Source organism: Carettochelys insculpta, chromosome 12 (genome assembly GCF_033958435.1).
Source record: "Carettochelys insculpta isolate YL-2023 chromosome 12, ASM3395843v1, whole genome shotgun sequence".
NCBI lineage: Eukaryota > Metazoa > Chordata > Testudines > Carettochelyidae > Carettochelys > Carettochelys insculpta.
Window position 1 is genome coordinate 43,241,168 of NC_134148.1, and position 13,981 is coordinate 43,255,148.

A 13,981-nucleotide genomic window follows, 5' to 3' on the forward strand; every position below is an offset into this window, starting at 1 on the left:
AAAGCTTTGCTTTATATGCAGTTTCTCTACTGTTACTGCTGAGTATGTGTGTGGCACAGCTCAGAATTCCTCTGATTCTGTATGGGCTGGTGCCCGTCAGCTCTTAGCACGGTTGTGATTGGGACGTTACGTGCAAGAGAAAAAGAGAAGATGGAATAATTGGGCTGTCTATGGAAAGAGGTGTTTACTGATATTGCAAATAATGAAACTGCCATTTCCAACTCTCTTGTGGTGCCAGTTTTTCTGTCACTTGGATAAGGCTGTTTTAAATACTGTCCAGGCACTGGGGTTGGTATGTGACTATCTGAGTAACCCTGGGCTACCAATCTTCTAGTAGGTGAGGCAAGCTGATAAAATACCCATGTGGAGACTAACCCTTACATGGCCCGTCTCCAGAATCTTTGACTCACAGTGGAACACATGCTCAGTCTGAAAAAAGTTTGAGAGCCTGGGGCTGATTAGTCTCTGGCAGCCTGCAACAGACCTTGCAAATAGGGCTGTGCAAAGTTGTCCCAAAAAAAAAAAAAAAAAAAGAAATCTTTATGGCTATGTCTACTTGACTTAAATCCTTGTACTCTGGGTAGAGCATAGATTATCTACAAGTCTCCTCTGCTTCACTCTGTCTCGAGACAAAACTTCTAGCTGACTCCAGGAGTACCCCAGGTGTTGTCCTTCGGTTTCAGTAGATCTTCTCCGTGTTGTCCAATGTCTTCCCCTTTTGTATTTTTCCTTTGTGGGTTCCATGTGAGAGCTTGACAGACTGTGCTGGATGATGGTTTTCTGAGAGCATGGCCTAGCCAGCCCCATTTTCTTCTCTTGATTTGAATGTCAAGTGGCTCTTATCTTGCTCTGTTCCAAAGCTCCTCATTTGTGACAAAGTCTTGCCATTTGATGTGAAGGACGCACCTCAGGTATCTGTTCACAAATGTCTGTGGCTTGTGATTTGGAGACTTTTTAGTACACCAGGTCTCGCCTCCAAGCAAAAGCACATTCTTCACATTTGTGTTGAAGATCCATGGTTTCGTCTTACATAAGAACGGTCATACTGGGTCAGACCAAAGGTCCATCTAGCCCAGTATCCTGTCTGCCCACAGTAGCCAATACCAGGTGCCCCAGAAGAGGTGAACCGAAGACAATGATCAAGCAATTTGTCTCCTGCCATCCATCTCCCATTCTCAGATGTAATTTGTGAACTCCACATGGGACAAAGAGTCTTGGATGCAGCTGTTGCTTTCCCTATCCTGGCATTGATATCCTTATCTGTTCCTCCATCTATGCCCATAATACTCCCCAAGTAGGTAAACTGCTCCACATCATCCTCTTCCAGTGTGATGATGGTGGTGGTGTTGGACTGGTTGATCCTCGTTGTCTTGGTCTTTCCCTTGTTAATGCTCAGTCCAGTCACCTGAGGCAGTTTTGTCTAGTGTTGTGACCTTTTCTTCTATGCTTTCGTGTTGGTGTGAAAGGAGGGTGACCTTGTTGGCAAAATCAATGTCCTTTAGCTGTTTGAAAAGTGTCCACTGAAATGGCTACATCTACACTGCAAAGTTATTCTGAAATAACTTTGCTATCATCTATACTACCCACACACACAAATAAATTCAAAATAGTGGGTTCATTATTTCGAATTTCATAAACCTCTTTCTATGAGGCATAACACCTATTTCGAGATAGGGTGCTGTTAAGACACAGAATAGGACTATTTTGAAATAAACCATAATGGCATCCAATGGCACTATTTTGAAATTGACACTATATGTCCGGACATGCTGTTTCAAATTGCATTTCGAGTGTAGCTGTGTTACTTCAAAATAAACTATTCCAGAATGGATTATAGTAAGGTCTCAAAGTACGTGAATCCAGAGTACGCGACCCCGCTGTTACAGAGCTGACCCCCCAATTCATACTTACGCTCGTGATTTGTACGTATGCGCTATGCATGGGGCGAGAAGCAAGTGTACAGTACTCACCCCCAATATCTCTCACTAGCATCATTTGGAAAGGGAGTTTACCCACACGGTATCTTTCTTCTCACATAAGAAAAGCGAGACTTCCACCACTCTGCATCTTTTGCCCCGAATAAGAAACAAGTCCACACAACTGACATGTTTTGTATGTATTTTTCATGTCATACTTAATAAAATATATATTTTGTATCATCTAAACACTGTATTTATTTAGATGGTTCATTGTGTTGGGATTATTGCTGCATGGGCTGCCTAAATAAATTACATAAGAATCTCGCATGTTAGTGTGTAAGCTTACGGACTCTTGTACAACACATCTTCCTTCTCTCTCGTGCTCTCATTCTGTGAATGTCTTCCTCTTACACGCGTGTAAAATTTTTCTTTATCAGTGAATTTTACCACAGTCATGGGCCCTAAGAGGAAAATTAGCAGTGGAGCTAGTGTTGAAAGTGAGAAGAAGAGGAAAGCTCACACTGTGAGAACTTTTGAAGAAAAAGGTCAAGGTTTTGGACTCATTAAGAAGTGGCGCATCGAACTCTGAGGTTGTGCTGAAGTTCAACATGAACGAATCCTCCATGCGTTCTATTAAAATTCATGAAAGTAAAATATGCAAAGTAGTGGAAGACTGTGAACCAGCAACAGCCAAATTGATCCAACATGCGCAGGATCCAATTCTTACTAAGACTGAGAAGGCCTTAAATTTATGGCTAGAGGACATGAATAAAAAGCACGTGCCATGTGATGGAAGGGTGTTCCAGGAAAAAGCTCTCTCTTTGTATGAGCACTTCAAGACATCCATGGGTGGTGGAGGATCTACCACATCTACAAAAGCATTTTCAGCAAGTAAAGCGTGGCTGGCAAGATTCAAAACCCGATACTTGCTGCATAACATACAGTTAACAGGGGAATCAGCATCTGCCGACCATGCTGCAGCCAAAAAATACCCAGCAAAACTAAAGAAGTTGATCCAGAAGAAGGGATATAGGCCAGAACAAGTGTTTAATGCAGACAAGACCGGCCTTTTCTGAAAGAAAATGCCCAATCGAACCTACATTTCAAAGGCTGAGAAGCAGACACCTGGGTTTAAGACAGAGAAGGACAGAGTTACACTCCTATTTTGTGGCAATGCTGCTGGGCATATGATCAAGCCTGGGATGCTGTATCGCTCTGCAAACCCCAGAGTATTGAAAGGAAAGAATAAAAATCTCCTCCCTGTGCTTTAGCAGTCTAATAAGAAGGCATGGGTAATGGCACAGATATTTTTGGACTGGTTCCACAAGTGTTTTGTCCCTGAAGTGGAAAAATATCTGGCTGCAAAGGGAATGGAATTCAAGGTGCTGCTCATCATAGATAATGCTCCTGGGCATCCCAAGTCTCTACAATTGGCACACCCCAATGTGGAAGTTGTATTCCTTCCTCCCAATATGACCTCCTTTATCCAGGCACTTGATCAAGGTGTGATAGGCACATTCAAGGCTATCTACACTTACCTCACCTTCTCCTGCATCCGAACTGCTATGGATCTCGATCCCGAGTTTGATGTAAGCCGTTGTTGGAAGGACTACAGCACCTGGGACTGCATTACGCATGTCAAGGAGGCTATGGAGGAACTTAAGCCTGAAACTGTGAATGAGTGCTGGAAGAATATTTGGGAGGAAGCTGTGAATAACCTCACAGGCTTCCCCAAGGTAGACGATGAAATCAAGTGGATTGTTAATGTTGCTCATCAGGTAGGCGGTGAAGGATTCAATGACATGGCAGAGGGCGATATAGAAGAATTACTGAATGGTGATGGGGATGAGCTAACAGAAGACAACCTAGAAGAACTTGTGAAGAGTGCAGAGGAGGAAGAATTAGAAGAGGAAGAAGAGATCAAGCAGGCATCATGGGACCGCCATAAGTTCAGCAAAGTCTTTCAATTCCTTAAACAGCTAATTGACAAGCTGCAGGAGTATGATCCTTCAGTGGTAAGGAGTTTAAGGACCACTTGGAAAGTGAACAGATGTTTCTTCCCATTAAGGGTGATGTTCACGGAACTCCAGTGCAAGGAGCAGCAACTTTCTATCACCACGTTTTTCAGGAAAGTGCCGCAAAGAACGCGATCTCCCTCACCAATCTCTACCATCACAGTCTCCCACTGCATTGCCGCAAGGACCCTCCTTGCACACTCCTGCTTTGTCGCCTGCACACAAATAGGTTGTGAAATAACCCACTAAAACTTCTGTCACAACTCAAGCCTTGCATTCTCCTGCTTCGTCACCTGCGCTAATCGAAGTGTCGCATTCTCCTCCTACCTTGATGTCTGCATCACCTGTTCACAAGAGAACTTCACAACTTCTACCCTTTTCTGAAGTGGGCCCCGATGACCCTCCATCTCTTCAGGGATTGGAGGAAGAGGATCAGGAATAAAAAGCCCCCATCAAGCTGTATAATGCACTTCATCATTGTCTTGATCCATCATCTCACTGTATAACATTGTCATCATCATCATCAACATTTCTATAGGGAGACCCCAATTTACATGAATTCAAGCTTACACAGGGCTAACAGGAACCGAACCCTTGTGTACTTTGAGACCTTACTGTATTTCAAAATAAGGCTGCAGCGTAGGGGTAGCCTATAAGGCCGAAAGAAGAGCTGTCAGGAATCAGAATAAGCTGCCTGAGTTAGATTTTGAAAAGGTTTCTCAGAAATAAAGATAACCCTCCCCCAAATCTCCAGGGAACTGTGATCAGTCCACAGCTATTTCGCTGTTCCCCTGCCATTCACACGAGTCCAGGATTCAGCCTCTGAAAGTCTCCCACTCGCAGCCTGCATCGGTCGTGCCAGCCACGACCAGGGCCTGACAGCTTTATGGATAGGAAAAGATGCCAGGAGACGGGGAGATAAAGGGGAGACTTACTTATTTCCCAGGGGTTGTGTGCTGTTACCACGGCTGAACTGCCAGAAAGCATGGAGGAGTTTGTACTCTGCACCTTGTTGCATTGGACTGGAAGCACTGAACACTTCAACTGATACCTGCTGGAATGAGGAGAGGCTCCCAGTAGTGAGATTACTCATAAAAGCGGAAGGTTTGGCAGCATTGCCTGGCTTCCCACTCCTTTCAGGAGACCCCACCTGCCACTCATCTCACCACCAGAGCCTGCTGATGCCCAAGGACGTGATGGAGCTGAGACCGTCTGCATAGTAGCACAATACTGCCCAGGGAAGGCTGGTCTTCATTCCATTTCACCAGGGTCGCTCTAGATTTACTCTTGATAATGATAAATACAGTAAAAAATTCAGACGCTGCTGGATGGAGCATTAAGGAAATGCCACTCCTGCTGCACGGCCCCTTTGACACCCACTCCTATGGGGTACCACCTAGGGAAGAATTTGAGGAACAAGTGACATTCTGCAAAGAGTCAAATCCTGCCTTGAGCAGAACCCATGGCAAGGATGACGGGAGTTTTCAGTGCAGATCGATTGGTGGCTACAGACCCCAGGATATTAAGATAAGTGGGCATTTGAGCATCTTCCCAATACTTCTTGTTTAGTCTAGAAAAAGACAGACTGAGAGCGGACATAACTTTCAAGTACCTAAATGGTTGCTACAAGGAGTAGGGAGATCATTCTTTGTGTCCTAACCTCTGAGGTTAGGACAAGAAGTAATGCAAGGAAGGGAGGTTTAGGTTGGACTTCCTAGCTGTTGGTGGTTAATTACTGGAATAAATTGCTGAAGGTGATTGTAGAATCTCCATCATTGGAGAGATTTAAGAACAGGTTGGATAAATATCTAACTGGGATCATAAAGATGGTGCTTGGTCCTGCCATGAGCGCAGGGCACTGGACTCAATGATCTATCTATTCTTCTACTTATAGTATTCTGCGATTCTATCAATTGTGTGGAATTTTGACTCCCCCATGACAGAACAGATGGACAATTTTTATCATGAAACAATGCAGTTATGGGATGACCAAAACAGTCTGTGAATTCAGCTAGATTTTGGCAATAGTTTTTTGGTCCAAAAAAATAAAAATAAAAAAAAAGGTCGGGGGGGAGGTCCAAAAAGTTTCAGAAATGATTCAGACTGAAATGTTTCCATTGTTTTGCAAGATGTTTCCATTTTGAATTTCCCTAAACTATGTCTCAAACCCAAAAAAATGAAATTGTTTCAACTTTTTCAGAGAAGTTTCATTTTGGTGTAATTGGAAACAATTTTTTTTTTCCAGCTCAGCCACCAGACTGAAATACCGAATATTTGCTCAGTTCCATCCCAAACATACAGGTTTACTAAGGTCCACATAGACATAAGAATGTAAAAACAGCCATCCTGGTGCAGACTAAAGGTCCATCTTGCCCTGTCTTCTGACAGTGGCCAATGCCCAATGTCTCTCAAGGAATGTACAGAGCGGATAATCAAATGATCCATCCTCTGTTGCCCGTTCCCAGCTTCTGACAAACAGAGGCTCAGGGCTCCGTCCCTGTCCATCCTGGCTAGTCGCCATTGATGGGTCTATCCTCCAAGAACTTACCTATTTCTTTTTTTGAACCCTATAATAGTCTTGGCCTTCACCACATCCTTGGGCAAATGAGTACCACAGGTTGACTGTCTGTTGTGTGAAGAAGTACTTCCTTTTGTCTGTTTTAAACCTGCTGCCTATTAACTTCATTTGGTGACACCCCCCTCACCCCAGTTCTTGTGCTTTGAGAAGGAGTAATTAGCACTTCCTTGTTTTTCTCCACACCAGTCATGAATTCATAGACCTCTCTTATATGCCCCCTTAGCCCTCCCTTTTCCAAGCTGAAAAATTCCAGCTTGAGTCCCCTCTTCCCACAGGGCAGCCGTTCCATACCCCAATCATTTTGGTTGTCCTTCTTTGTACCTTTTCCAATTCCAACATAACATTTTCGAGATGGGGTGACCTGATCTGCACTCAGTATTCAAGGGTCACCCCTGCAGATGGCCAGTACCTCCATCATTTCCCTGGCCTGTGCCAGGGCTGGCCTGCCAACTAGCCCCTACTGTAGGCATTTCACTTGCTGGCAGAGGATCTGTGTTGCACAACATCCTGATTTCCTCCTTGGTCTCTAGAGGCCTGGGCCCAGCCCTCACCATCCATAATACCTCGGAGTACCCACAGAGCAGCTTCCAAGGGATTATGCAGAAGGGCATTACCCTGGAGGTACCCTTCTCCTTTCCATGCTTGGAACTCGTGTCCTCCAGCTCTGGCTATCCTCCGCTCTCTGAAGAAGTAGGACCGATCAAGCCTTGAGTAAGGGCTACAGGGGCTGGTGCAGATTTAAGTATCCATATCTACCCATTGCTTTAGGGTGAGGTTCCCTCCTGCAAAAGATCATCCTAAGGCACAGCTTTTACCCCAGCCCATTGCGATGGCCTAAGCTGTGTCTAGGCCTCACATGGGTGAACATCACTGTACTGCCTTCCCCATCACACCTGCCTTTGCTACACCCTAAGATGCTACAGAAATGAAAATGGGAGAAGCTGATGATGAGGTGACACAGACTAGACCTGCCAATGACCATTTGAATCCATTTACCTGGCCTGGGGTCCTTTCATAGATGATTCATAGACTCATAGGGCTGGAAGGGACCTCATGAGGTCATCGAGTCCAGTCCTTGTTTGTTTCTCTTGCTGTAGCACTTTTCCTTATATTTGTCATCTTGCTCTCCCTAGTACCATCTGGAAGGCACAAATAAGGAGGAATTTGGCTTCAGGTGCAGAAGACAACTTTTCAGGAGTCTGTGTCTAAGGCGGTGAAGACTTAACAAACATTCCCAGCCAAAATCAACACCACACAGCCCAATGCGCAATGTTGAGTCTGAAGTTTCCCAGGCTACTCAGTATTAATCAAGTGCCGAAAGTAAGGTTTTGTTAAGCTATCTGCTGTTTGTCTGCTGATCTGTGTGGGCTTAGGAGCCTCTTAAAACCTGAGTCAACTTTTTAATGATAACTTTCTTCCAGTACAGGATTGTGCAAGGTGGAGGGCAGGCCCCCTTGGTGGTGGTGGGAGTGAAATTTCATAAGGGGGGCATGCAGCACAATCAGCTGGGTTTCAGGCTCACTCATCGCATTAACAATGTTGAAATCCGTCACTGTTTTTATATCTATGTACTCGCATTTATATACCGATTGATGGGGAAGGGGGTTTCATATGAACACAACTGAAATTTCCATCTGTTCAGTTTACATTACACAGGTTGCGGGGACCCTGTCAACTGCAGGGACAAAAAGTGGGGCCTGTCATAAAAAGTTTGCTCTCTCTTGTTTTAATGCTCCACATATAAGTCTTTTGACTAAAGCATGTGCATCAACCCCTGTGTGACCCTCCAGCTGGCTGAGAAAAGCACCTGTTCTTGTGGAAAAATTTTGAAATAGTGAAGTTGTTTTGTTTTGTGAGAAGCTTTTTGTTTGGAAGATCTTGAAACAGAGGCATTTTTTTAGAAAGCAATGTAGAGAATTTTTTCAGCATGTTTTTAATTTTGTAAATTGGAAACACTATGAAAATTGTTATAAAACCTACATTCACTAAAATCCAGGGTTTTGATCAAATATTTTGATAATTTTCAATAATATTTGAAATTAGTTGAAATCCCGATATGTGTGCACTCCTACACTCAAAGCAAGAATATTTTTGTGGTGGAAGATAGAAAAAACGTAAAGATTTGTTGCATAAAATTTCATTTTCCCAGTAAGGTCATTTATTGGATGAAAATACCTGTAGTTCAAAAGACGTTGGCCAATTAGCATGACCTTTTCTGGGGGCGGAAAAAAAAAGAAAAAAGCTTAATGAGTCAGAAAAAAGGTAGGGAATGAAATTTGGCCCACCTTTAGGCACTCTCTTTCTGAAGAAGACACACAAATGTGGCTTTTATTATGATTACTTTTGATTTAAAGGAAAAATGGAGAAGACGCTGGAGTTTAATGTTGTCTTGACTTTGGTCAGATCAAGGTCAAGAAAACCTGCCTGTTCTTGCCTGTGGTGAAGCGTCATTTAAATGAGGTCATGCGCTCACAGTACAGGAGGGTATTTCACCCACTTAGGAAATACAATAGCGTGTTGCTAGAGAAACTAGAAACTTGTCTGGACCGTTAGCTGTCAGGTGACCATATTAGCCAAAAGGAAAATGGGATGCTGCCTGGGGCTACCCTCATCTTGCCTCTCTCATGCGGGGCTGGCCTGAGACACTCATCTAAACCCTTTCTCCGCAAGCAAGTCTGGATTTGCTGCTTGCCAAGCCCTGCGTCCAGTGGTCACTCAAGGCTGGCTTGCCTCCTACCTATGCCTTGCCTTCTTGCCCTCCTTGGGTCTGACATCACTGATCGCGCTCTGCGCGATTTGGGCAAAGCGGGCACTGGCATTTGTTCTGTTTTCTCTGGACAGCTGATCAAGTTAGCAAGAGCAACTGGGACAAATGCCTGGTTTTGCACAAAAAATTTGGGACAGTCAGAACAGGGCTTTAAAAGGGGACTGTCTCAGCTAGAATGGGGCATATGAGTCACTATAATTAGTTACAACTTCCTAGTGCTGGATTTTGCCATCATTGCTCCTGTTAAATAACAGCATTAATGTTCCCTGTAAGCCGAACACTTGGGCGGCCACCCGAGGAGATTCGGGTGCCACCCAGCTGATTAGCAGAGCGCTCACAGCTGGCAGTGTGTGTTTCTATTGGTGGTGCACAGCCACACATCCATTGGTGCACATAACAAAATTTATCTTGCCCATGGGTGGAAAAGAATTAGAGAGGCCACTGAAAAGCATATCCAAAGTGGAGTCCCAGGAGATTGCTTGCTGAATACAGATGGCATAATCTAGCCCTTGGAAAGGAGCAGCTCATATGTTAGCCTGGGCTGTGTGGGAGGACACGGCATGCTCGTCACTGTCACAGCTGAGTGCCAGAGCAGCAATTCATTTTACATTTTTTTGGAAGAGGCTGAACTTTAAGGACAAGTGTTTGAAGACAGGTGCCCAAAGCCATGTCTGCACTGTATCTGGGAAAGCGCCTCCCAGCTGGGGCCGGAGGTTTGTGCTGGTGGGGCTTGCGCTAGCATGTGGAATAGCGCTGTACACAAACTGTGACTCATGCCTCCTCCGCCACGACAGTTTGAGAGCTAGCTCCAGCCCAAGCCACAACATGCATGCTGCAATTTATAATGTGCTGGTGCAAGCCCTGCCACGCAAGTCTGTGGAGTGAGGATGGGAGGCTCCCTCCCAGCCAGAGGTGGGAAAAGTACTTTTAAAAGTTACTGAGTAAAAGAGCATCTGCTTTGGGGGTGTACTTAAGTACGTCACTGGTGTCCATCTGGAGAACTACTTGAGTAAAAGCACCCCCCCATTGTACTCAATTATCTAGCAGTGAAAGCAGCTGCACTTTTACCCAAGTAACTTTCTGGGTACTTTTTCCACCTCTGCTCCCAGCTGCAGTGTAGTGATACCCTTTGTTCAGATGGAGGTATGTAACTCAGGGGGCTCATTTTCAGAACTGCTGAGGACCCAGCAGCTGCTGCTTTCTTCCTGATCTCTGGAAATCAGACCCAAAGAGATTCAGATTTGGCTCCCAAATGGAAGCACCGCAAACCAGTGAGCAGTTTTGGAATGTCCTAATTTTGCAGAAATGGGTAGGGCAGGAGCCGAGCTGCAGCCTTGCTAGTCATTCTTCTGCTCTACTCTGCACTGATTACGGCTCAGTAGGAGTATTGTGTCCAGTTCTGGGCACCATGTTCCAAAAAAGCCGTGGAGAAGTTGGGGAAGGTCCAGAGAAGAGGAACACGAATGATGAAAGGTCTAGAGAACGTGAGCTATGAGGGAAGACTGAAAGAACCAGGCTTGTTTAGTTTAGAAAAGAGAAGACTGAGAGCGGACATGACAGTGGTTTTCAAGTACTTAAAAGAGAGTTACAAGGAGGAGGGAGAAGAATTGTTCTCCTTAGCTCCGAGGATAGGACAAGGACCAACAGCAGCAAGGGAGGTTTAGGCTGGACATTACGAAAAACTTCCTAACTGTCAGGGTGGTTAAACACTGGAATAAGTTGCCTTGGGAGGCTGTGGAATCTCCATCACTGGAAATATTCAAGAGCAGGTTAGACAGACATCTGTCAGGGATGGTCTATATGGTGCTTGGTCCTGCCATCAGAGCAGGAGACTGGACTCACTGACCTCTTGAGGTCCCTTCCAGTGTTCTATGATTCCACCTGCCCCAGAGGGAACAGAGGCTAGATGCAGTCAGCAGCTGGAAGACCAGACATCATCTGCAGTTCTGCCACAGCCTGGCAGAGGGTCAGCTTCTGCATGTCAATGTCCTGTGAGCTCAAGGTCCTAAACAAGAATTTCCCCATGATCCTCAGACTCTTTAGCAGCTCTGGTCGCAATAGTCCTCACCCAGCTGGCCCAGCTCCTGAAAACCTACTGCCAATTTTCTGCCACAAACCTCCTGCCCTGTAGTCTCCATCCTGTGAATAAAACACAGTTCCTAGTATTCTGCACTGCTGCTTGCTGAAGTGCTGGGAGATGTTTAGTCAGAGTGTTGCTGCAGGACTGGGCATCTCGTGCTCTGGATACAATTACAATGAGACAAGGTGAAATAGACAGACTGTCCTGCCTATCCAAACCATGGGCTTCTGATCACCCCCTTGCAGGTGTTTCAGGAGCCGGGCATACTGTTTGGCTATCGCCATCCAAGAAGTTCTGCAGCAGACTGTCTCTTCAGCCTCTTCCAGATGACAAATGAAACACTAAATATATGGACACACTTCTTGCCTGCCTGGTACTTGAGGGTTCCTTCCCACCCCCCCTTAACTGCTGTGTTGTTAAATGTTTAAAATCACCCCCAGTGGATGGCGGCTTGTGATGGGGGTGACTGAAGGAGTAGAGGAGGTGGGTGGGAAATGTATTCTAATGCAGTGTGAGTCAACAGGAAGGAGGGGCAGGAAAAATCTAACTGAGAACTCACCTGATAATCAGTGCATTCGTCTTACTGCTGACAAAAACCCAATCAGCATGATGAAGCCCTTGGGAGTGGGAGTTTGGTTGTGGGTTTTAGAGGGGCTGGGCTTTCACCAGCAATGCCTATGGTCCTAACTCTGTGCTTTGTGTTTCAGGTACTTCCTGTGGAAGTTATTTGCCTTGTCCTCTACGCTGGATGTCAGCAATGACATGTATACCTGGCCCTTTCTTGCTTACATGGTCACATGCTGTATTTATCCTTTCACATCCAGCTGTGCCCATACATTCAGTACAATGTCCACCCAGGCGAGACATATTTGTTATTTCTTTGATTACGGTGCCCTTAGTACGTACAGCTTAGGTAAGTCTTCCAACGTTGTCTTACTACATGTGTACAGAAACAATTGGCAACATCTCCAGAAGTGCTCAGGTGACAGAAGACCCAGATCATCAGGGAAATTAGGCCCCGAACTCCCATGGATTTCAGTGAGAATTGCGAACCTAAAGACCTCTGAGGATCTGGACTGAAGTCTCATTTTCAAAAGGCGACTTTGGCATTTAGGAGCCTAAATCTAATTAAAAGTCAGAGGAACACAGGCCTTTAGGCTTTTAAGTCACTAAGTCACTTTTGAAAATGTTGCCCAATGTCTCACGTCTTCTTGTTAGTCTGTAATGCCAGAAGTATTTGCGCATTGCTGTAGGCATTTTTCAGCTATAAATAATAATTCATGCTTTGCACTTGCATAGTACCTTGAAACATGGAGATATGCGTATCTCACAGAGCTGGAAGAGACCTTGAGAGGTCATTGAGTCCAGCCCCCTGCACCCATGGCAGGGCTTATCACCATCCCTCATAGACTTTTTGTTCAATCTAATCTGTCCCAGTACCTTGAAAGGCCACCTCATGGATTGAACTCACAACTGTGGGTTTACAAGGTGAGTGGTCTAACCACTGAACTATCCTACCCATCTACCCACCATTCAAGAATCTCCAACCACTGTGCAAACATTAATGACAACACCCTCCTAAGGTATGTCAGTATTATTTGATCCCTGCTACAGAAACCAAAGCACGTGGAGTTTAAGCGACTTGGCTGAGGTCACACAGGAAGTCCTGAGGCTGCTGTAATTGATGCTGGGAGTCAAGAGATGGGAAAAGTGGTTTAGAGCTCCCTTTGGTAGTGCTCTACCCTGCCCCCATCAAGTCCTGCACCAGTCCAAGGATTTGAGGTCCTTCTCCTTTAGGCAACCACAGTAAGACTAGGGACCAAATGCTACCTGAATCTTGACCACCCCTGGGTTCTCTGAGGGTCATTCTGCGATGCGCAGAGTGGGATAGTTCCTTTGCCCTGGCTGGTGCATGCTACTGCCAGCAGCAGGCATGCTAGCCGGTGGGGGCACTTCCCATGCTGCCTGCGGGGTGGACGACATCTCCCTAGAGCTGCTGTGGAAGTGGGTCACGTGTTCTTCCCTCAGGTACCACCTTCAAACCCTGCTCCACAGATTACCAAGGGGAGATGTGGAAGACCATTTACCCTTTACACTTGCAACATGACCATGTTGAAGACACATCCAGAGCCTGAGCATATTGAATAATGCTTTTGTTCTCATAGGTTCATACTCTCAATCTAACTCTGATGCCTGCCAAAGTCAAAGAAACGGTTTGCTAGTTACTGGTACAGCTTGAACCTCTCTACCTGGGCACCCTCGGGACCTGACTGGTGCTGGACAAGAGAATTTGCCAGACTACAGGAAGTCAATATTGTCTAGCAGCTTTACCAGCACTCCCACTGCTTACTGCGCTCTTAGAAGGCATATAGGGGTAAATTACAGCTGAATAACAACACAGCACACTGAGAACCAGAACTGCTGGCTGGAAACTAACTTTATGGGACTGTAGGAGACTTGGCCACACCTATGAAAGGTGGTCATCCAGCTAACCCTATGAAAGATGGTCATCTGGCTAACTAAAATCATGCTGGATTACGGATGTTGCCCGATGAGAGTGTTCCAGATTAGAGAGGTTCAACCTGTAGTTCCCCGTAGAGCACTTTCTTAATTTTTTTGAGA

At 45.4% G+C, this 13,981-nt stretch overlaps 1 protein-coding gene across 6 annotated transcripts in view; it reads left to right on the forward strand.

Moving 5' to 3' along the window:
• The window catches only part of PAQR5 (progestin and adipoQ receptor family member 5), a 37,633-nt gene that overhangs the window by 8,334 nt on the left and 15,318 nt on the right, over positions 1-13,981 (forward strand). For all 6 annotated transcript variants that reach the window (XM_075007283.1, XM_075007286.1, XM_075007284.1 and 3 more), the window contains 3 exons: positions 7,646-7,832; positions 11,605-11,732; positions 12,067-12,272. In XM_075007283.1, coding sequence (XP_074863384.1) covers positions 7,782-7,832; positions 11,605-11,732; positions 12,067-12,272 — 385 coding nt within the window. In that variant the 5' untranslated portion in view covers positions 7,646-7,781. The remainder of the gene's footprint in view (positions 1-7,645; positions 7,833-11,604; positions 11,733-12,066; positions 12,273-13,981) is intronic.